The 24525-nt window shown below is 36.8% G+C and overlaps 1 protein-coding gene across 1 annotated transcript in view; it reads left to right on the top strand.

Moving 5' to 3' along the window:
- Positions 1-24525, top strand: part of eys (EGF-like photoreceptor maintenance factor) — a 266834-nt gene that overhangs the window by 133057 nt on the left and 109252 nt on the right. Inside the window, exons 29-32 of the mRNA XM_084736538.1 lie at positions 1041-1186; positions 18567-18738; positions 19076-19154; positions 19570-19769. Coding sequence (XP_084592664.1) covers positions 1041-1186; positions 18567-18738; positions 19076-19154; positions 19570-19769 — 597 coding nt within the window. The remainder of the gene's footprint in view (positions 1-1040; positions 1187-18566; positions 18739-19075; positions 19155-19569; positions 19770-24525) is intronic.

Here is a 24525-nt window from a genome sequence, read left to right as displayed (position 1 = left end):
CTTTTTCCTTAACTCAACAGAGAACGCAGACATTGTGAACAATAGTTTCTGATCGTGTGCACAAATAACTATGAAAAGCAAATACTTTGACAAATTGTTTTGGTCATTCAAATGTAAGGATGACAAAATGACCCATTCTGCTCATTCAAATAGACTATAAAGTTATTCATGTCACTGATGTTTGACCACAAAAGATAAAAGGGGAGGTGAGTGGGTGTGGGGACTGCAGAGCTCGAGTTCCTGAACTGAACAACATGAACATTTTGTTTTCTCTAATTCATGTAATTCAAAAAATCATATTATTTGTCAGTGGAATCATTGGAAAGTGTGTCAGTTTTATCATGCTTGTATGATAAAAACTCATTAAGATATTAACAAAAAGAAAAAGACACACCCTATTTTATAAAGACAGCACATACATCTTTGGCGATGAGGGTTAAAACACGTCTCAGACAATTTTCTGTAAAATATAAAGGACCCATATTATGGAATGATGTTAATCAGCTCCCAACTCAATCTCAGTGTTTAAAAAAGGTTAAAAAAAAAGGGTTGTTTCTGTTTTCCCTGTTGTTTCTATAATTGTTTTCCTCATATGACAGTGCGTAGACTCATATAAACATAATCCCTCTCAGTCATCACTTATGACCCACCAGAAGTGTGTGATGGTGTCTGTATCTGCAGGCACCCTGCAGCCCTCTGCATGCACTTTCTTACTTTTTCTCATTGCTTTGCTGTGCTCAGGATGTTTCACCAAACCAAAACGCTGGTATGTGATGTCCTGATGCATTTATGAACAGCAAATACGTGAGACCTATGCTATAATGCAAGGTTTTTAAGTATTAAATGTAACTATTTTGACTCAAAATGTAGCTTGCATATGTATTAAATAAAAATCTAATTTAAAACAAATATGGTCTGAAAAATCAACTGAAAAGTCTGGAAATTTGAACTGGAAAATATGCAAGATCCCTGCTGTTACACACTGGTCTTCACTGGGCTTTATTTCCTAATGATCGAGTGTTATCACATCTTCCTTATAGGTTCCACTGCATTTGCCCTCCCGGTTATTTTGGAACGCTGTGTGACCTGGATGTGAATGAGTGTGAAGTTTCACCTTGCCTGCACGAGGGCATCTGTATCAACACGCCCGGAGGCTTCAAGTGTGTCTGTCGCCCTGGATACTCAGGTAGCTCTTCTGCCCTCAGGTGACATCAAGATCAATATGAGAGTCTAAAAAGCTTACTGCGGCTCCTGCAGGCCGCACGCCGCAGAGGCAGCTCTGACACAGATCTGGCTTAATGTAAAAAAAAAAAAAAAAAAAAACTGTTTCACAATGCTTGCTTTTAATTAGCCCGTCTGCCTGTGGAAGATACAGTGCCTGCTTTTCAGTAAAGCTAACAAGAGATAAATTCATGTCACCTGTTTTATCTGATGAAAACGTCTCAGTGGCTGTTAGTTGCCTTTATTTCATTTCATCAGCCTCTTTAGTCTCAGAACACTATTGTTGTTTTACTTCAATCCATTTGTCTTATTTTCCACTCAGACGGATATCAAGCTATTTTAGCGCCCGTGTGTGTGTGTGTGTGTGTGTGTGTGTGTGTGTGTGTGTGTGTGTGTGTGTGTGTGTGTGTGTGTGTGTGTGTGTGTGTGTGTGTGTGTGTACACGTGTGTGTGTGTGTGCACTATCTAAAGCCGATTCCTGTCAGGTACTGGGAAGATTAATTTCATTTGTCTTCCACACTGTATCATCAATTTATCCTTCCCCAGTTGAGAGAGGGGGGAAGTCTCTGAGGTATTGCTACTCTGGAGAGCCGAACCTGACACGCATGGCCCAATTCCCACAGAAGCAGCTTTTATTATTAGGCCTACGCACAGCATAGTACAAGTCATTACTTTTTCTGTTGCTCTAAGCTCATCTGAGGAAACAGGGTTCCCCAAGAGAGCAAGCGGCCAGAGGATACAGTTTGGATTGGCTCAAACCAACTAGAACTCATACAAAATATTTGCTCTAGTAACGCTTGTAACAGCATTGCCACTTCTCACACAAACAACACAAACGGGTTTGTGGTGCTGCTGCACCTTCATGTAACTCCCTTTTACTCTGGTCTTATAGTCACGGTTTGGACTGTTACTTTAAAAATGTTTTCCAATACAATTACTAGTTACCATTCAAAAAATGTAGTGAGTAAATGAATCCAAATATCCTAATATTAAGGTAATGTAGCTTGATTGCTTTCAGTTACTTTTGGATTATCTCAACACCGAATGGTGAAATTGTTGAGCCTAATGTAATGTTTTGTGTTGGTGGTTAAGTTTATTAATTATTTGTCCATATATACCTACTTTTGTCCCCATGAATGCATGTTTTGATTGATCAAGGTAGTGCATTTAAATGTATTTTGTTATGTATACTATTCACACTCAAACTTCAAGTAAACTACAATAAGTATTTGTAAGTACTAGTAGTATTAGTAGTATAGACCCTGTGACAATGAGAAATCTAGGTGTGCATTTTGGCAACAGAAGTACGGCAGAGCTTGTCAATGGGCCGCTACAAACACGGGCAGTTTTAATCGCGTCCTCAGTCCCGTCAACACATTTAATAGCTTGCAGCCGTAGACGTGACTAGTTGCTCTTAGATGGTCATGATCCTGCGGGAATTTTGAACAACTTATATTGACCGCTGGAATATCGATTCTGAAGTATCAAATACTCAACAAACAGACAATTTGGTGATTTTGTTGTTGGTAAAATGTTTAATTCAACCTTTGAAGCTTGAGAATGCGTCTGGATGACTGGGGGAGACCACTACTTCTGTTGCCGAAAAATGCACACGCAGCTTTTCGATGACGTCAGCTGTAAAAGGGTCTATTGACAGGTTATCCAGCTAAATTTGGATTTCTGTGTAGCTAATGTTAGTGCTTGGTCTGTGTACCTAACAGCAGTTGGTCTGTGGTTACTGTTACCATTACCGTTACTGGTTGGTCTGACCCGTAAATGTTTCTCTAATTAGATGTTGAGTTCTTGAATGATACATTTTTACTAAATGTATCCATAATCTTATTACGTCTTTTTTATCTCTAACTATAATGGAATACAGTTAACTTTTTTTTGGTATCCTTACGTAATCCCGTTACACGTAATGCATTACTCCTCAAGCCTTTTTGTTGTAAATTCGCCATCTTCGAGTGATTCATCGCCTCATGTTTTTGCAGCCTGATCGGAATTGACTGAAATGTTATTCTGCTTTGATGCTATGATGTGTCATCCCTTCTATCTCTGAAGTAGTGTAACTCGTTGTGTCACTTGATGGTATTATCATATTATTTGGTTCAGCCATCAGGGAAGTCGAGGGGTGTTTTTTGCATATCGAATGCCAACATTCATTTTGACTAGAACAGTTGAAGCAGCTTACTAATACATCAGTCTAATGCTGTATCTACTCACTTTCATGGATGTGATTAAGCTATAATGACACTTCATTCCCGCATGCATCACCACCCATATTGAATTTTCTTAGTGGTCAGTCAGTCAGTCAGTCAGTCAGTACATTTATATTTTTTGCTCTTTCAGTAAAACATCTGGTCCTAAGAGCAGCTAATTACCTCTCTTTTATAAAGTGAGGAATTGTAATTTTTTTCACCTGTAACATGTTCAAGCTCTGAGGAATAATTGAAACAAGGAACCAGAAAATTGTTTTATTCACATTTCTCACACTTCTGCCAGCTCCTGCTATTATTTTTTACCTTTCTTATAGTCAGTGTGACCCACTTAGAGGGAAGGCATTAAGATTAAACTTGTGCTTTTTCATCTCGCAGTGCTCTTTACTTCTCAGCAAGTCAGGAGTCAATAAGAATCACTTGTTCAGTAACAGTTTTTAGATATGGCTCTAACCCAGGGATACTCAGCTTGATTTGCCTGTGGGCCATTTTTGCAAAGTGACAGGAGGTCAGGGCCCAGTTAATAAACAAAGATTAATAGTAGTGTTATTGAGCTCAGATAAGATGAATAAAAATTAGGAAGGAGCATACCTCTAGGGATGTTTCTAGAGCATGGTGGCATGAAGAGGCACTGGCCTCTGGCATGATTGGTCCAGACGAGTATTGTTAAAAATGCATTGCTTTCTTCTTAGTTTTTTTTTTTTTTCCAGGCTAATTTACTGTATGGTTCATTTTACATCACAGTGTCATATAATGAGAGGTTAGCTGTAGTTGCCTTTTTGCTAATAACAAAAACAAAAAAATGCAAAATCTATATAAAGCAAATGCATAACTAAACAATTACAAATAATAAATCATATTTTTCACAGTGAATTGCTGAGGACTCTCACAGCCTGAGGAGAGAGGTAGTATTAAGTTACACTTTCTTTTAAGGACTTAAAGAATAAACTATGAAAGTTTTATATTGTATCTGTATGGTGCCACTCTGGTATGCTGTGATTGAACTATTTTTCTTTTAAATAAGAATTTTAAACACAGGAATGTAAGGAACTATAATATACTTTAATGTTAGGAATGAAAGTAGATATTAGAAATGGTAAATTAATGCTAATGCACATACTTCATGCCCCTGCACAAGACAGTGTCCTGCTTGGGCCAACTCAGTCAAAAAAGTCTGGACAGGCCCCTGCATAGATCATCTTTCTTTGAAATTCTATACTTTCAAATTAACAGACTGACTTATGAACTAAATTCTCTTGGTGCAAAGATTGAAAGAATCGAACATTTTACTGCATTTAATAACTGGAGCAGTTTATACAACATTCTTCACCAGCAGAATCCACCATCTGATCCTCTGGATCTTTGCACAGCCTGAAAGACCATCACATATATCTCCTTCCTGGGAAAAACAGTGTGTCACATTATGAATTAGAAAAGTGTTGCACGATACCAACATTTTGACTTTGATACCAATAACAAGTGTACTATCATGATACTTGAGACTTGATTTGATTTGATTTGATTTGATACTCAACAGATCAGAGCAGAACGTCAAAACCATGAGACCGACAGAGTGTACAAAATACATTTGTAATTAATTATTTCATTTTAATTTCATTTTATACATTTGTGGGTAACTTTCTAATCTGTGGTTATATTTACTGGGTCAAATGTTTCTGTATTATGTATTACAGAGCTGCCCGCACAATATTCTATGAGTAGTTCTAAATCTACAGACCATGATTCCACCAACCGGCCATTTCCAGTAAAACATTACTTCAGAACCCCCGTCACTTCTTTTATTCAGGGTCATTATGTTCACTGTGAGCACTGTTATGCCTCTAAATGCACAGTGAGAGTCAGTGTGCCTTTTTTACTGGCTGTTCTGTCTGATAATACAGAGCTATGGTAGTTTAGAAGTGACATGTAGGTAGTGTTAGTGGCTCTGTACTCTTTAGCTGTTAAACATTTTAAAAAGCACAAACCCCATATAAATGGTGCTTAATACAGTATCGCAGACACCATTGTATTAAGTGCCAGTTGAGTGCTTTGCAGAGTGTAGAGTGGAGGGACAGGCCGCCGCTCGCCTGCAGACAGCTGCTGAGCTCCGGGGAGCTCTTGGGGCAGAGAAGCGGGGGCAGAGCGGAACTTCTGGAGGAATAAACACCCCGAGTCACATCGGATTCCGCTCTGATCCGATGTACCTCACTTCACGAACACACAGACATACAGAGAGAAGAGGGGGACAGAAGATAAACTGCAGGGACACAACAGAAAGATGCTTTTAGTTTAGTTTAGTGTATTCGACAAAGGATCAAACACAATAGTAAATGCAGTACCAGCGTACATGACACTGTCAGGGAAAACGCGATAAAGACTTTTCCATCACGGTCCCTGATGTTCCATCAAACTTCTCCTGATGGAGCGAGTTATTTGATAATAATAATGATAATAATAGTAATGCATTTCATTAAGTATCAGTCAAAAAAATGAGAGAGAGTATGTCAGTTTAAACAGATGGGTTTTAAGAGCAGTTTTAAAGTTTGTGATGGAGTCCAGTGTATGGATATGTAAAGGGAGTTCCATAGTTTGGGTGCAGCAGGTTAATGATGTCCGTGACAGGAGTAGCAGAGTGTTTTTAGGGTGTAGTTTAGTCAGAGGCTGAACTGAAGACAAATACACTCCTCAAATTTGCTTCAGTTTTTGTGGAAATGCACCAACATTAACCCACAACAAATTTTGTAAGAAATTATTAAAATCCAATCATGAATTTTGGTATATCATGCAACATTAAATTAGAAAATGGTAGCAGAGCTGCCTGACATCCTGTTTGGGGCCAGATTTGGCCCGCAGGCTGTGAGCTGAGTATCGCTGCTCTAACTAAATTATATGTGATACTGCTTTCTATTTATACAATCTAATTTTGTGTCATATTGACAAACACTTCAACAGATGCTGTATCTCAGCCTAAGAGTCTGCGTAAATCTCAGCTGTCTGATCATAATTTAGTGTGTTTTTGTGTAAAAAGGCTCTGCAGTCCCAATAATGTATTATTTAACTGTACGTAGGCGTTCTGTACTGAGGTCAGAAGTCATTACAGCAACATGATTAATGGGTAATCTTGTTTATATAAATCACGGTTTAAGCACACTATTTGTCACCTTCTCTTTTCTCTTCTTCACCCATCATTAAGGAGCGAGTTCCCCTGAGTGATAGTACACTGCAATCAGCACATTGTTGCAGCTCCCTCAGTCAGCACATTGTTGGATGATGATGTTCCGGCCCTCGCAATGTTGTTTGGCATCAGTAAATTTAGTCTTTTGGTGGCTGAACTTGATGAATAATATTTGGTCTCTGCAGAGATCTGTTGCTTTGGAGATGTAGTGCACATCATTTAATGTGAATGGAATAACATCTTCTGCTTGTGCAATATAATTCACTTATTATGTCAGTTGAAGCCCATGGCAGTTCTTGTGTTAGCATATGACTTGTATATATGTTTTTAGGCTTATAGTACTCAAAATATTTTTTTTCTCACAAACATAAGTATCAGCGTAACAATGTGCCAATCTACATTTTAATGCTCATCACAATTAAGCCTCATTTCCTTTGATTTCCGGTTACATGTCCTTCTGTCATTAATCCATCACATTGAACAAGTGAGATCCTTTGTAGTGTTGCTGAAATTACCAGTATTTATTCATCTTTAGTAAGTATTAGAATTTTTAAAGCTATTTCAGACCATTGTTGACCAGGCTGGTGCACAAATATTCAGTATGTAAATTCATGTCTCATTTACAGTTCAGTCCTCTTAAAGGGACAGTTCACCCCAAAATCAAAAATACATATTATGTGTAAAACTGTATTGGCTGATGCAGGGTGGTCAGTTAGAGGTACTCTTGGCAAATTTACACGCTAATAAATCATACACAGGTAATATTATACCCTGGTTAAATTTAAGAATGGTACTCATGGAGGATAATTACTGCTGGAGGTGTTGGAAGGAGCCAGGTGCTTTTCTTCATTCACTGTGGGATTGTTCATTTGTCTGTCCTTTATCGGAGCAAGTATCCAAATGTATTGAAGAGTGGTTGAATAAACTATTGCCAGAATCTCCCCGGCTGTTCTTACTAGGAGACAGGTCTCTTCTACCACCAAGTATGTCCAAACAAAGATTTGGACTTCCAGTGGTAGGATTGTTTGGTGGATGGTCAGACAGCCTGTTTTTATTGAATGGTTAGAGCTGATGATGGACATTGCCTCTTTTGAATTATTATTAGCAAGACCTAATTAATTACCAAGGGAAGTTTTATGAAGGCTGGTCTAATTTTTTAATGTACATAAAGACATTAAGAGTTTTTGAGGTATTGGCCATAGAGACGTTTGCCTTCTCTCAAATGTAATGGGACTAAATGGCACTCGGCTTGTGGTGCTCAAAGCACCAAGAAAAAAAAACTTACTTGAAAAACTCAACAGTAAGCTCTCGTTCCAGAAATCATGACCCGGTTACACAAGATAATCCACAAACCTTGTTGTGAACAGTTTCATGTAGGAACTATTTTCTTTCTGTATTGGAATCTATCGGAGCTACACTTTACAATAAGTAAGTGGAAAAGTGGATAAAAACATCAATTAACATGTATATCATGAGACTGACAGCTAAACCATTTCATGAAGAGAAAACATTCAAACACTCTCTTTCCAAAAATCATGACCTGGTTACTCAAGATAATCCGCACACCTCGTTATGAGAAGTTTCATGTAGTTTCTGGTAGAAAAGAAAATCGTTCCAGTAGATTCTTAAGTAGTTCTGGTAGATTCTACTGCAGAGAGAAAGTAGCTCTTACATGACAGACAGCCAGAGAAACAGTGTCTGTCTGTGGATTATTTTGTTTAAGTGGGTCATGATTTTTGGAAAGTGACACTGGTGTTGAATTTTTCAAATGTGTTTTCTTTTTCCTTTTTATTTTGGCTGTAAGCATCCAAAGCTGAGAGCCATTTAGTCCATTTATATTGGTGAGAATACAGACATCTCTTCAGCCGATACGTCCAAAGCTCTGCAGCTCACAGTGTAAAAATCTAGATGGATAAATAGCACTACAGGCCAGAGGACACACATCTATTTTTTGATTTTGGGGTGAACTGTCCCATTAATGTTGTAGATTGGGTGTGTAATGCCAGGACAGAGACTGAAGTATTTTATGACTCCCAAATAAAAACATCAGAATACAAAATGGGAGCATCAGTCTGCAGATAATGTGAAAGGAAAGTGTCATAAAAATGTGCGTGTTAAGTGAATAAGAGATTTTCCTGCCATCATTTGTCACTTAATGCTTCATTTCTCTCGTCACACTTCTGTATTACATTACCCATAGTTCATTTTCTGTCGCAAATTTCTATTACTATTTTCAGTTCAGTGATTGTTTTTAACCTTTGCAGGCGTAAACTGTGAATTTTCCAGCTGCAGCGTATCTCTCCTTTTGGCTGAATGGGAGAAGTTATCAGTTTGGCACAAGAAAGGAGTCATTTCATATTCTGTAACGCGAGAAACGTGATAGATTTTGTGTACACTAAAGACAGTTTATTTATTCTCTTTCATGGTAAAACACGGGAGGCAATAAATAAATTCTTGCTCCTGTTGTCACCATGTTTGTTTACATCCGTCTCAGCCCGCAGATGAAAAGCGAACCAAATGATTAACGACGATCAGTCATAATTTTTTTTATCTCTCCATTCTTGAAATCTCAAATAGGTTTTAGGGGTAGCGGATAATCTATTTACCACTTAAGTGAAAAACATCACAAAAATGCCCGGGTGTAGAATCATCTAAAACCTCTTCATTCATTTTTAATTCCTCAGCAAACTTCAGTGGATCTCTTTGAAGCCGTACCTGCTATCATTTAGACGACTATAAACAGTCATCAGTGTGTTTTTCTAACTTGTGTTCTGATTTGTTGGCAGGAGGGAGACTAATTCTGACAGCTTCTGTTATCTGGTGTTTCCTTCACAGCTTGAACTCTCCCCGCCCCTTCATTTCTACTGTGATCTGGTTGCTATTTTTGTGAGGTCTGCATAAATAATGAATACCATCAACTCTATGAAAGCAGCTGACTTACTTACAGCTCAGACTTATCTTAAATGCAGCTGATGGACAGTGAAGATATACAGTCAGTTGTTTTGAGGATAATTCATGCGTTCCCTTTGAGTCAGCACATTTGGCTCTGTGCAGTTTGAATGCAGGATTGTGTCTTCATTGATGTGCGTAGTCACAGCTATAACCATGTACAGCGCTCAGAGTATGTGACACACTTTTCCATTAGTTCAGTGCTGCTTTTCTCTGAGTCCTTTCAGGGACATTAAAGAGGCTGCCGGTTGTTGCAGCTCGTGTGGCTCTTCCAGTGGGCTCAGGTCATACATATATCATGTAATTACTACTCTACACATGTATTTTTCATGAATAATATTCACTCTATTAGATTTTTTTTCTTTTTACAGTTTTTCCCAATATTTTTTTTTAAATTCTTAACACAAAACTAAAAAGAATCAACCATTTTGTCAAATCTCCCAACACTAAACACTGTTCTCTCTTCTCAAAACTGATTTGTTCCACCAGAATGTTATCAAATGAGTTACAGTGCACCAATTTTAAACACCTTTGTTCATTCATTTCTGCAACCGCTTATTCCCGAAGGGTCGCGGGCTGCTGGAGTCTATCCCAGCTGACCCTGGGCGAGAGGCTGGGTTCACCCTGGACAAGTCGCCAGTTCATCGCAGGGCTGACACATAGAGACAGACAACCACTCACATTCACACCTATGGGCAATTTAGTCACCAATTAACCTAGCATGCATGTCTTTGGACTATGGGAGGAAGTCAGAGAACCCCGAGAGAACCCACACAGACACAAGGAGAACATGCAAACTCCTCACAGAAAGGCCCTGACCCAGTCACCTGGGGGATTTGAACTCAGGACCTTGCTGTGAGACAGCAGTGCTAACCTAAACCTTTACACCTTTGTTGTACATTTAAAACACTACCATCAAAATACTTTTTATAGATGTATTGTCTTCATGAGGCCTTGTTACCTTGTTGAATGTGATATGTTGCGTTGGTGCTTTACTGAGGAGACCTTTGTCCCAGCAAGATTTATAGAAAATGCATGTCAAGACAGAGAACATAATAAAATGCTTCTGTCATGGAAATGGACTTTTAAAACTTTCCCTTTCTTTGAATTTGTGGAATTGTTATTATTGATTTTTCATGTGGTCACCCTGGCTTGCTTAGTGTCTTGTAAGCCCATACGGGTTGGGCACCACATGTTGAAGGACACTAAAATAAATAACAATCGATCAATCAATCATACACATTCATATGTATACAACTGTGTTACATTGTTTTCTCATTTTTTTGCTGTAAAATTTAGGTCCCAAAATAGATTGTAATTTTATGGTACATGTAGTATAAAGACTGTTGCTGTATTGTACTATAAATATATCATAAATCAACATATTGCATTGACATTATATCAGTGTAGCATACAATCCACATTTGTCTATTCAGTGAGCTACAATTGGGCTAAACTTAAAGCCCAGCTTCCCAAATACATACTATAATATGATACTGCAACCTCTCTGATCTCTGAGACAAATGTTCTCTGTTTTGGCAAAGTACTACACAGTACAAATACATTTCTTTCCAGGGATGTGATGAGTAAATGGTCAACTGAAGTTACCCAGATTTCACTAGAAATAGTTGCTTGCTCTTCCTCTTCCTCTCTTTTTTTCTCCCTGCTGCTCCATTTTTCCCGTCGCAGCAGAGGTCACCTGAAGCCTCTATTACACTCTGACACACGACTGCAGAGTTTTGCCAATTCAGTTTCAACAGCTGAGAAGTGAGTGAGACCAGTCAGTAATTATGGTGTGACATTTTGAAGGCCAGTGTTTTCCACATGAAATTATGCTAAATGATGTGATTTGTTTAGATGTTTGCAAAAATGTGATTTAAAATTTGTACTTGAGTGAAAACAAAGTAATTGTGCTCAGAGTTTGGCTGTCTTGATTTTTGTTTTTGACACATGAGCTTCAAGCTTTCAGATTCAGCTGTGTGTAGTTCCACTTTTTGCGTTTGCAGTGGAGAAAAACTTGAAAGGATCAACTCACCCAAATTACAGAAAACACGTTTTCAGACATCCACAGATCTGTGAACAGTTTTCACTGCTCTCTAATTAACAAATACTACAGGCCCAGTAGTCGATCACATGTTCTGTGTGTTATCTGCATAAGTGAGACACTTTTTCTAGAATGAAATGTGGCTGGTGACTTTTTCGATATGGTGAACACCACACCTGAAATGCCTCACTTCGAGTGTGTTCAGATGAACTCTGGGAAACTGGCTGGCTGTTTTATTTAATTTGTTTCACAGTCACTTTTATTTTTCGTTTGTAATTACTTCCATGTAATATGTAATGTAGTACACCTCCTTCTAGCTCTTTACTATCAGCGGGACACACAAACACACAACAAAAACAGTGGACTATCAATTTAATTCAACACAAACTAGTTTTTACTGAATTTAACCTCAAGATCTATGAATTATAGTCCAGATTAGAGTTGTTTACCTAACAACTCTTTTTATTATCCATTAAAGCTACTACAAGAAACTGTAATATTTTGTTGATTTTTGAGACCAAAAGCGTTAGTTTCCACCGCCATAACCACAAAAATCAAAGGAACATCAAAAATAAATTGATCTAAAGAAAAATCTTCTCCTGCTTGTTTTTTTTTTTTTTTTTTTTTTTTTCTCTAAGGCACAATTCACTGTAACTTCACCTGTGAAAATATAAACACAGACTTGTTTCATCTGATTTTAAGGAGAAAATAAATACACAGAAACAGCTGATCTTCTCCTGGACGGTCTTGTAACTTATGTAGGTCATATTGAGGCATCAGTGATAAATTGAGACATAACCAGTTAAAAAAGCCCTTATAGTAGCTTTAATTGATTAATTACACAAAGCTTAAGCTGATGTCTTCAAATTGCTTGTGTTTTTTCACCAATTAAAACCCAAAGACAGAGTCAATTTACAGTCATTAAAAAACAGAGAAAAGCACAATAGATGGAGTTCTTTTTTCTGTTGATCAAATAATTGATCAGTCAAATCACTCTAGACAGAAGTGAGTCAGCATTTTAACACTTGTTTACTCCCACAAGGCAGAATAAATCTGTCTTTAGTATGGAGTATTACTGGCTCGTCTGTACATTGATCACTGGCTGATGTGTTCATTAGAAATCTGTGGTTATATTTATATGCCACTATAACAAACTGATTCTGTTCCAAGTCATTAGTCCTATTATCATCAGCCACTTAATCCCATCCTCAAAAAATTCAAATAACCATTTGAACAAGTTCTCACTTAGAAAACCACGGTTTAAACTTGCTTAAAACTTCCAGTAGGAGATATTATTTCTGCTTCATGCTTTGATTCAGTTGATATTTAGTGGGAGCTGGAAACTGATAATTAAAGTTAATACCAGCAAGAAACTAAAGGCTGTTTTTCTATGTAATAATTAATGTAGAGTCAAACAGAATTATCAGACACACATTAAAGCGACTTTGAATGTGTCTCGTAGCAAATCCTTTTCATTAAAAGCGCTCAAGGTAGGCTGTATGTTGTCAGAAACAGAAAAATAACATGTAACCCAGAGGTGACTTGAGGTAAAAAAATAAAATAAAATAAAAAAGAAATAACTCCAGCTGCAGAAACCATAAATCTTTTACTGCAGTGCCAGTTAACTACACGCCGTGCGCTCATGTTTACCATCTCTGTCAGTCTGTGATCACTTAATATCAAAGGTTACTAAAAAGACCAGAGAGGAAAAACATGTCACGCCGGTGAGGCAGCGTCTTCTGGACAGTATTCTGCTCTTAAAGGACCCGACTGGTTGCTTTGCAGCTTTTAGTCTTTTAATTACAAATAAATACACTTACACTTATACACTTATATGTATATATATATATATATATATATATATATATATATATATATATATATATATATATATGTATATATATATATATATATATATATATATATATATATATATATATATATATATATATATATATATATATGTGTATGTGTATATATATATATATATATATATATGTATGTATATATATATATATATGTATATATATATATATATATATATATATATATATATATATATATATATATATATATATATATATGTATGTATATATATATATATATATGTATGTATATATATATATATATGTATATGTATATATATATGTATATATATATATATATACATCTATATATATGTATGTGTGTGTGTGTGTGTGTGTGTGTGTGTGTGTGTGTGTTTTTGTTGAGTGATTTTGTAGAAATTTGAAACTGCAAACCATTTTCCACTTTTTTTTTGTCCCATCAATTGGATACTTATTGGCTCAATATAATAAAAATGCATAAATGCTAATAAAGTGGACTGTGATGGATCTTGTATCTTTCATATCTTTGATTTTCCTAAGGTAAAATTGTCCAGCACACTGATTAGATGACTATAATGAAAAGTGTGCTGTACAAGTTTGTAGTGATTGGGCGGTTCGATTGTTTCGATCCATCACTCTCTGTTGATGGAGAAAAGTACTCAGGTAGACACTCGAAATCAAGGATGTCTCATAAAAATAACACCTGGTACACAAAGACGCAGTGTCTGGAACAATTCTGGGACAGTGGAGAAACTTATTATTACAAATAAAATTATTACATTTATCAGTCATGGAATGTACTATATCATTTTAAATGTTCAGTATTCAAATTTAAAAAAATGTGAGGTGACACCAGCACATGTTCTACGCTGCATCAGACAAGCACTTCCAAGCTCTTATGGTGTGTGAGAGAGAGAGAGATCCATCGCCCTATACCATCATTCCATCGCCCTATACCAATCAGGAACAGGCTTGTATCTGTACTACAGTTTGCAGTGATGCATTTATTGATCAAACACTTCAAAACAAAAAAGAAACAGTAACTCAACGAATGACTAAAAGAATAATGAAAACTACTCATAAATAAATAAATCTTTAATATCTGTAATCTACTGTAATAAATCATAATGTCAACAGAGATTAAGGAAACATGTTAAGTTGAAGTGTTCGCTCTCTCTGACATCAACACTGCAGCCACAGTGCCCCCCGTTGAAATTTCGATTCCAGGCTGGAATAACTCTTTGTTTGCCTGTTTCACATACATTAGAGTTAAAATTAATGCAGAATGTTTTCAGAATGAGTGAGTTTCTGTTTATGAGTCATAAGAAATCATTAATAATCTTGTAGATGGTTATAACAGTTCAATTGAGCAGTATGTTAATGGAGTCTGGCAGGTTGTCACTTCACTCAGTCTTACATGTGTTTTCAGAGCAATGGGCTGTTGTTTTTGATTTTGGATTATGGCTTAACTTTACATTAACAGACAACTGAGTTATAATCAGCTGATCAACTTACAGTGTAGGACTCGCTGCCGCTTCTTATTGTCGAATTACAATCTTGCACTCATCTTGCACTCCTGCAGTGTTCCTGCAGCCTGCCTGAGCTTTACAGAGTCTGGGCTGGTCAGAGAGTGGGCTGGAGAAAACATTCACTTCAACCACAGACTGTATATTAAATTCAATTCAAAACTATTTAATATACAGTTTATAGCTCCAGCTTGTTATTTGGACTGCTGTATTCATTGCTTGCGTGTGCACTTGCTACATATTGCTCCTTTAATTTTTTTTATTCAGATATTAAGTGCAGTGAACAACTAGCAGAACTTCTCTGGGACACCAGAGTGAGTCAATGAAGTGATGCAATTTACTGAAATAAAGTTATTAAACTATTCATTATATTGAATTAGTGGTTGCTCAGTGTGGTTATAAAAAAGCTTATGATTATTTTGACAGATTTATTGCTATTGTGATGATTCGTGATTTGTGGAAAATGGGAATGATCGTTTTTCATCTCAATTTTAACTGAACGGTTTTTAACTGACAAAAAATATTGCAGTCATGATGATGTGACATTTCTTGGGGTCTGTACCAAACAACACATTTTCTTACATCTGGAGAAGAAGATGTGTCGGCCTGGATATCTGTGCAGCATCACAGTGCTTCAGTATAATGCTGTGTTGTAACATTTTTTCTTTCCTTTATCAAAAAATTGCATCTTCAATTTGGGACAACGTTGTTAAGTCTGGGACAGTTGAAAGTAGAATTCGGGACAGCTGCGGGACACCAAGGATAAAAGTTAATTTGCAGCCTTGTGGACAGTCCTGACACCAGGATTTCCTTTGACCAGACAGGACGAATAGGATCTCAGTTTAAATGGATGGGGAGTTCTTTAGTTCAGCCAACTTTGTATCCTTATTTTCACAGGAAAAAAAACTGTCCTTGTGCAGCTTCATCCAGATTGCTTGGAGATATTACAACTACAGCAGGATTTTCTCTGCTTTAGAGCTGGAATTACTTTAATGAAAGTCAAGGTTATGAAATAATCTCAAAAATACATTGATGTCTGTATAAAACATATGCAGTAATCTATTGAAGCTATTGAAAATAATGAAAAATGCCAACAAAGCATTGAATATAGTCAATGGGATATGCGTTTTGTTCTGATCATTATTACATATCTTGACCATGCTTATAACCCTGTGGTCACCACTGAAAGATAGAGGAGGTCTTTTTGATCGACAAATCCCATGAAAAGACACAAACCAACAATGAATTCATCCTTTCAAGTCTCGGCCAGACATACAATAGATTATCTCTGCCATCGACCTCCACTGCATCCAGAAACTATTAAAAACATGAAAGAGCCACACTGATGCATTTTGTCAGCATATTTCTTTATGCAGTAAACAAAGCCAGTGCAGTTTTATCCTCTCAGTTTGTCAAACTAACAAAACTGTGTAAAAATGGGACAATGTCCTGGAGCATGTGCAGTGATATCTCCAGAGATTCGAAATGCAACGCAGTTGAGTTTTTTGCAGAATTGTCATAACTCAGACATTAAACGTCTGGTTTGTTTGCTTAGTTTACAAAGACTTGAATAGATGTTTTGTGGTTAAAGGCTAAATGTTGGACAATCGATGAGTAAAGACAACTTTTGATAAGTGTCTGATGATGATTAAGCCTGACATGTTGACCTGAGAAGCCTCAGTGACCTTTAGATTAGAATTTTTTATGTTTTGTCAGTCTGTCTGGTCCACAGATGTCCTCAGCTCATGTAATATAGCGTCCTCCTGTCTAGTGTCCTGCATTTATGTTATTCTGTATGATGTGAGACATACTGTAGAAAATTAGAGTGTTTCTATTGTATCTTTAAGCTCCCTGGTACTACTTGGTAACTGAAAGGAGCATATTGGTTGTTTTGCAGCTTTTAATCTGTCAATTACAAATTGTATACTAACATTTTCATACTAACATGTTTTTGTTGAGTGATTTTGCAGATCTTTTTTTTTAACTTAGTTTTTATTTCAGTTCCAGCAGCTTATACAATCATTTTCAGAATTTCCTGCTGTTTTTTTCTTTTTTCTTCAGTTAGGGAAGATAAAGATACATATATACTGCAGACTGTGTAGGCGGATTTAAACCCCTTTACTATGTTAGTATGGGGACGGCAGGGCTCCGTCTTTTAATGAATATTTCTTTTTGGAGTCTCAAAGAGTACGTTGCCTGTTCCATCTGGAAAATTTCCCATACCTTCTCAGTCCACATATTATATGTCAGGAAGTCAGGTTTTATCCACTTAATAATTGCCGCAGTTGTCAATATTTATAAAAGTTAGATTTTTTCCTCTTCCATCAATGCCCTCCAGTGTTAGACTCAATAGTGCTATCCTTGAATCTTTTGAGATCTTAAAGAAATATTGTCTTAAATGCCTTGAAAATCTCTTCCCAAAATGTTCTTAATTTAGTGCACGTCCAAAATATATGAGTATGGTTGAAAGAACAAACCATTTTCACAACAACCAGGCCGACCTTTTTGTCCCCTAATTTACTTCTCAATCCAATTCTTCTTGACAGACAACAACTAGTATAAGTCATATTTTTCTTTGACAGATTGAGCTAAAATATTTGTTGGTTTTGATCCATCACTCTGTTGATGGAGAAATGTACAGAGGATATCCTGTTGCCCCAAGGACAATAAAAATAGCACTTGGGACACAAAGAGGATGATACTTGATTCTTTTGATCCAAGACTGTATAATATTGAGTGTTTCTATTGTATCTTTAAGCTTGCCGATGTATACACACTGTACCAAGGTCTTCTCTGTTGACAGATGTGTGTTGTATTAAATCCATATATTCAAGTCAAGTCGACCACAATATTCTTAACTCTCATCTGTAGGTCTGAACAGTAGTTTCTTGGAGTGGTTTAGTGCTTGTAGGAGCATGTTTCCCCCACTACAGGCCTCCTTTCACTGGCTCCTGGTATTCCTGATGTTTAAAAAATGTGTTTATATAAATCAGCTGATCAGTCACTCCTCATGGTCCCACGATCAATCACACAGGAGACCATGGTTTTGCAGTTGCTGCCCCCAAAGTCTGGAACAAATTGATGTTGCACGCCAGGCAGGCCCTTACACTGCATGTGTTTGAATCTCAGCTTAAATTACATTTTTATTCTTTGGCTTTTAACATGCAATCAGGGTTGCATTGTTCTTATGGCTTTGCTTTTATAATTTTATGTTTCTTTTGTTTTATTGTGTGGTTTTTATATTTTGTTTTTATGTTTTTTCTGTTATTTTTTTTTTATTGTATTATTGTACAGTGTTGTTTTTTTTGTTTGTTTGTTTGCTCTATTTTATCAGCACTTTGGCACTGTTGTTTTTAAATGTGCTCTATAGATAAATTTGGATTGGATTTGAAAGTTTTTCTCTTCATTAGTAACCTGAATCCAGACTTGACAAAGGTCAGTCATCCATGTTCCTGACTTCCCTTTAACTATACATCCCACTGTAATATTTTTTACCTGAACAGTTTGAGCACGGAGGCACAAAAAAATCTTTTCTCTTGTTAAGCTGTTAAATACGTATTGTCTTACTTATGCTTCATTTCCTAGGGCCCCGGTGTGACGTTAACATCGACGAGTGTGTTTCAAACCCATGCCAAAATAGTGGGAGATGTATTGACGCTTCTAATCGATACCACTGCTTGTGTCCTGATGGCTTCACTGGGCTCCACTGTGATACCAACATTGATGAATGCATGTCAGCGCCTTGTCTTCACGGGAGGTACAGACTTTTCTCTGTCGTTTAAAACTGAAACACTGCAAATCATGCAGAAATGGCATGGAATTATTTTTAATTACACTCCTTGCCAGCGCAGTGAGTGGAGACATATGTCACATGTTGTAAGGAGCTAATGTGACGCACTTACAGGTTGTCTCAGTGGTCTCTAAATTATAGTCATTAATTCCGTTGAAGGGGAAATACTCATTCATTCAAAAGACCATGTCTTCTTTGAAAGATTGTGCATGAACTATACAGCAAAAGACCAACGTATATGAAGGCTTTTTGGTTGATTATATAAAGTAGTGGTATTTTCATCAATTTGTTGTGTCCTTCTCAGTTGTAAGGATGGAATACATTCCTTCTCCTGTCTCTGTGAATCTGGATGGACCGGCAGCAGATGTGAGGAAAACATTGATGTGAGTTGAGCTTAATTAATAAAGCTGCTCGATCCTCAAGATGTCTGGAGAATTTTGTAATCTTTGTGTGGCCTTTGGTATCACTAACTCTATTGATTTTTTTCCACAAGATAAGTCAATTGAACTAGCAGGATCATGTAAGCATTGTACAAATACCTGATTAAAAGAAATTGCTAATGCTTAATTGATTTAAGCCACCAGAGACTCCAGAGATAAAACATTGAGTTGTTTACAGGGTCTCTGTGAGCGTTTAGTTCAGTGGATAATCTGATCAGGTGCCTTTTTTAACTACTAACAATTCATTATGAAGAAGAGTTGTTTTTTTCTTCTTTTTACATTATTCATTTTAGATGGCAAATCATCCATTCCTTCACTGCTTCACGGCTGTAAGTGTTTGATGTCTTTTCTTTCACAGGACTGTGCTTCCAGTCCCTGTTTGAACAGAGGCTCGTGTGTGGACCTCATTGATAAATATGCGTGCTTCTGTCAGGATGGTTACACAGGGAAAACTTGTGATAATGATATAGACGTCTGCAAAGACGCTGCTGTTAATGTATCACTGTGTTTCAATGGAGCCACCTGCCTTGACGGTGAAGGATCAAACTTTACATGCAGGTGAGTAAAAGTTTTCTATTGCCTCTTAATATGAATTGAAGTGGTTTAACTGTGTCTTCATGCATAGGACATTCAAACTGTCTTAAGTCACCTAAAACCAAACAGGGTGTTTTTCTAAGTGACCGTTTTCTAAACCGCTTGCCTGAACTGTGATTGTCCAATCATAGCTTTGCGACCGTAACAAGCCAAGACAGGTCTGGCAAGTGCTGTTTCCAGAGCAGCACTTGGTTTTTAAAGAGTTTAGGCGTGATGTCTCTTTTCAGCCTGTCCAAAACAAAATAAAATACAACAGCAAACATGTAAGGAATGCTCTGCACTAACTTGAGACACAAACAGCGTGTCCGGCTAAATAGCTTGCTACTACTTGTACCTGAGTGTTACCTCAAAGGCCAAGAGGTCTTTTTTGTCCTCTCCTGGTTTCCTCACGGGATCACAATTCTTCCACATTTTTCAGGATTTATGACAAATATTTTTCCTTTTTCTGTTTCTGTATAAGCCCCACAGCTCTAAATGTCCACTTGTTTCACTCATACAACAAAATCAGCTGCATGCGACTGGGAAGAGAGCTGCTTGCACCCACTGTATTCAGTTTTCCTCAATACATCTACCATATTAATGAAATCAAATTTGGAATTGGGGTAGGTAAGGCTAAATGCTGTGGTCATCTGCAGGCATCTGTTTACCATTTTTTTTAATTTCCATTCTTTGAAAGTCACTAGCATGAAGGAAACAAAGTCTATGAAACTCAAATTTTATTGGTCTTTGGTTTCAAGATCCTCTGAATTTTTTAGATCTCAAGGTTGGCAATGATTGTTACAATTTGCATAAAAAACAATTGTGTCAAAGTTGATATTTCATCAGAGATCGAGGAAACATGCTAGACTGAAATACTGGTTTCTCTGTTATACTGTTTATGGTTCTAAATCACAATTTGGACTGCAGTGCTCATTTTGAACACTAGGGACTTAAATATATCTCCTTTAAAATAATATCAAGTAGCTCTACACTGCAATATGACAACAATGTTGCTCCTTTATTTCAGCGACATCAGTTCATCAGCTGATGACATGCTGGAAACATTAAAACATTAGCAGGAGATGCTATCTTCAGCCAACTTATTAAGTTAATGTTAGCTTATTTAGGACTCTAGCTACAGCAGCCAGTGATAGTTTGCAATCCCGCAAACAAAATCGACACTCGCTGGCTGGAACCGAAAAGCCTGCTTTTGTCTTTTTCAGTGAAGAATCTATTGTTTAAAAATGATTAGAAATTGTGATCTGTAAATTAGCAGTGCAGGACTGGATAGTGTAGCAATAGTCATTAAGTGGGCAGCGAGCAGTCAATACCCAAATATTGAGGAGTTCTTGTTGTTCACAGATAAGATTTTGAAAAATACTTCAACATCTGACATTACATCATGCCCTCTTCTATTCTAGGAATTTTGCTAGTTTCTGCCTAAACATGCATGTTGTCTCAGATGCATGGTGCTACGGTATGTGTGCATACAGGAGCAGTCCTCCAGGTTGGTTGCGAGTGAGTCATTACTTTTTAATTGCTGACATGCTCTCCCTGGAGTGATGAAGTGTATCTGAATACAAGGTGTATGTAGTAAGAGTGTGCAGATTTGACACAGCAGCTCCCTGGATGCTTTACAGTTAATTACATTGTCTAACCTTTTGCTGACGTGCTGCTGCTCAGTGTCATGATTTAATGTATCCTCACTACCACAACTCCAAATAGGTTGGTGCACTTTACAGTATTGACACACTGCACTGCCGACTGCCTCAGCACTGCATTTTTTAGCATGTTTACTTCACGGTAGGCTCATTTGTGTATATATTACAGGGAGATACTATAGTGTATGTTATGCATTTACAGGTAAATGTGTGCAAGGACGAACGCATACATTTTATGAAAAACAGCGTCCTTTAGTGTCCTGCTGATCTGCAATATGATGATTATGCTCTTTCTAGAACAGGGGATTTTTTGCTGAATTCAGACATCAAGTGAAATTTATTGCAGTATGAAAGCATGATAGGTCTTATTTAGATTCAGTAATAAATTTTTTGTCCAAGTTATTTGATTTGGTGTTTATTTACAGACATGTTTAAAGAGTTTGAGTTATAGATCGAAAGCCAGCCTTTTGCCCATTTATTAGTGTGGATATATTGTGTTTGTTGCTGAGAAGCATTTTACACCACCAGAAAACACAAATCAATGCAAACTGCTGTCCCACGACCAAATTTAAAAAGTGTGCAAATCTTAATGTTTACCAAGATTATCTATTATCTATTGAAATTCTAAATTTTATTTGGATATAGCACTATATATAATATATAGTGTATATAAAATAATCATTTTTAGGATACTTGAAATTGGCTTTCCCAAACTCTAATCCCTAAATTTCAACCTTTTTTGTAACTTTTTCCATTGTTGTTTTAAAAAAGATGTATTTTTTAAAGAAAAATTCAAAAAATACATTTATTTTGTATTTTCTTTGTAAATCATAAATCTTTCCGCAAAACAATGTTGTCCTGCATTTCCATGTCACTACTGAAACAGTGTAAGTTTGAGTCCATGGGCAGAGACTGATTTTAGCCACACCCCCTGTACTTTTGATCAGGAAGTATGTCTGTGTCCCTCTGTCTCATGAGTAGATCGGTCCTTTTGTTTAACTTTGAAGTAAATGTCTTCAAAAGTCTGAAAATCAGGGTGTAACTTTAATGAACATTTCTACCAAACACCAAATGTTCTGCAATTAACCAAAACTTTTTGGGTGTTATTACAGAAAGTTGAGTATTTATGTGTGTGGATCTGTGCTAGTTAACCAAGTGCTGACTAGAATCCTTGAGATAGACTCAAAATTATCTAAAATTGTCACAACCGAAACAATCATGAACAAAAGTTTCGGTTGCGACATGATTGTTTCAGTAGTGACAAAATGGAACACTTAATCTTTTATTTGGGGGAAATAATTAGAAGTATAAAAATTCATAAAAAGTAGCAAAGTAGAAAAGAAGTAATAAAAATTAGAGGTATTTTACTATAAACTCCATGTCAGTTAAAATTCTTCTTCTAAAACTGTCGTGACCAAAACATCAAATAATTAATATACTGAGTTATAAACTAAGATGTTATTATTAGATTGGTTCAGTGTTTATTAACTTTGAAATCAGTATGATCACATTTTATGTCCTTCACAAAGAAAAACTGCATCCAAACCTTCAATATTATGCAACTTACATACATACAAAGTTTGTGGAAAAAGACTTTTATTTCAAGATGTTTCCAACTCTGTGCAGTGTTACTTAGAGGATTTGTTGGTCAATTTCTGAGTAACAGCAGGTTCCAGTCTTGTTTTTACAGTGGAGGAGGCTACTGTGACTTTAAAATCACATTCAAAGATGTTTTGAGAAACAACCATGTTTTTATCCACATATTTTTTTCCGCTTGAATGGGAAGAGTTTGGGCAGGCCAGTACACTGACTAATGGCCTAAAATATGAAATCAGTCATGCAATAGTTTCTTGGCCAGAACCCCATCTACAATGCATGAAATACAGTGCTGTTTTATCTGCATGTTGTGTGTAAAGTGGTACACATTCAATTCTGCACCTGTTCAGCAAAGGACCTCAAAAGCACTCCATTCTGTCTCTATTATGGTGGTCAGCCAGGAGGTTATACATGAAACCCTGTGCCCATTTTCAGATGTTGTAGTGCTGCATGATTAAAGCAGCCAGGTCTCACAGATCTCGATTTACAACAGACGTCATATTTCAAACGAGGAATTTTAACTCATGAATATAGCAAGAATTTGGGTTGCACTTTATTTTACAGTTAACTAATAAGACATAACCAGCTGTACTTTGTATTAAATTAGACAAGACAAAAACTAAAAATGTGTTGTTTTCCTAGACAGTATTAGAGCCTTTATTGCACCCTTATTACACTTTCACTGTAGTTTCCAGTGCAGTTCTGTCTCCCTAATTACCCTCTAAGAAAGTTGAATATGGTTTAATAAATGGTCTAATACAGTCTCTAATACATACTGTTTCTAGTTTTCATCTAATTTGACAAAGTAGGGCTTGTTACGTCTTATCAGTGTGCTGTAAAATGGAGTTTTTGGTACATTTGAGAAGCTGTGTTGTTTCTTTCTACATTCTTCTGCTTGTGTCACCTTTTTTGATGTCAAATATTCCCAAAGATGTTCAGCGGGTTTAAGGTCTGGTGACTGCGAATTGGAAATCCATGCAAGCCAGCAGACCTTGGTCTTCCTTGGCCTCAGGTAGCTTTGATGCATGATCAGGCTCATTGTCCATCTGGAAAATGACTGCTCCTCTACAAAACTTCAAGCCAGTGGGGATGACATCTGCAGAATCGAGTGGCACCTCTCTTTGCTCAAGGTGTACCTTATTCTGTGCAAATCACAAACTCCACAACCGAAAGCCATTACCACCCCTAAATATTTCCACTTTGTTTACTTGTGGGTTTTATGCACTGCTGAATTAATCCATTCTGTTTTATCTTCCCGTCAAATAAGGTCCCTAATTTTAAGTTTGTGATCTGTAGACTTACCTCGAGTTTTCAGCAGGGAGTTTTTTGGTGTTGTTTGGCATGCTGGACCAGTTTTTTGTCAAAGAAATGAATTAGCAGTAATGACATTAACACATAGAGAGCCATATTGATTTAGTCCAACCGTGGACAAAACAACCAGGGCCCTTAGCTCGAGAGCGGTGCATTGGCAACATCATCTGTTA

Source organism: Lutjanus erythropterus, chromosome 14, assembly GCF_056507025.1.
Source record: "Lutjanus erythropterus isolate fLutEry1 chromosome 14, fLutEry1.hap2, whole genome shotgun sequence".
NCBI classification, from domain to species: Eukaryota; Metazoa; Chordata; class Actinopteri; order Lutjaniformes; family Lutjanidae; genus Lutjanus; species Lutjanus erythropterus.
This window is presented reverse-complemented; position numbering and strand designations above follow the sequence as displayed.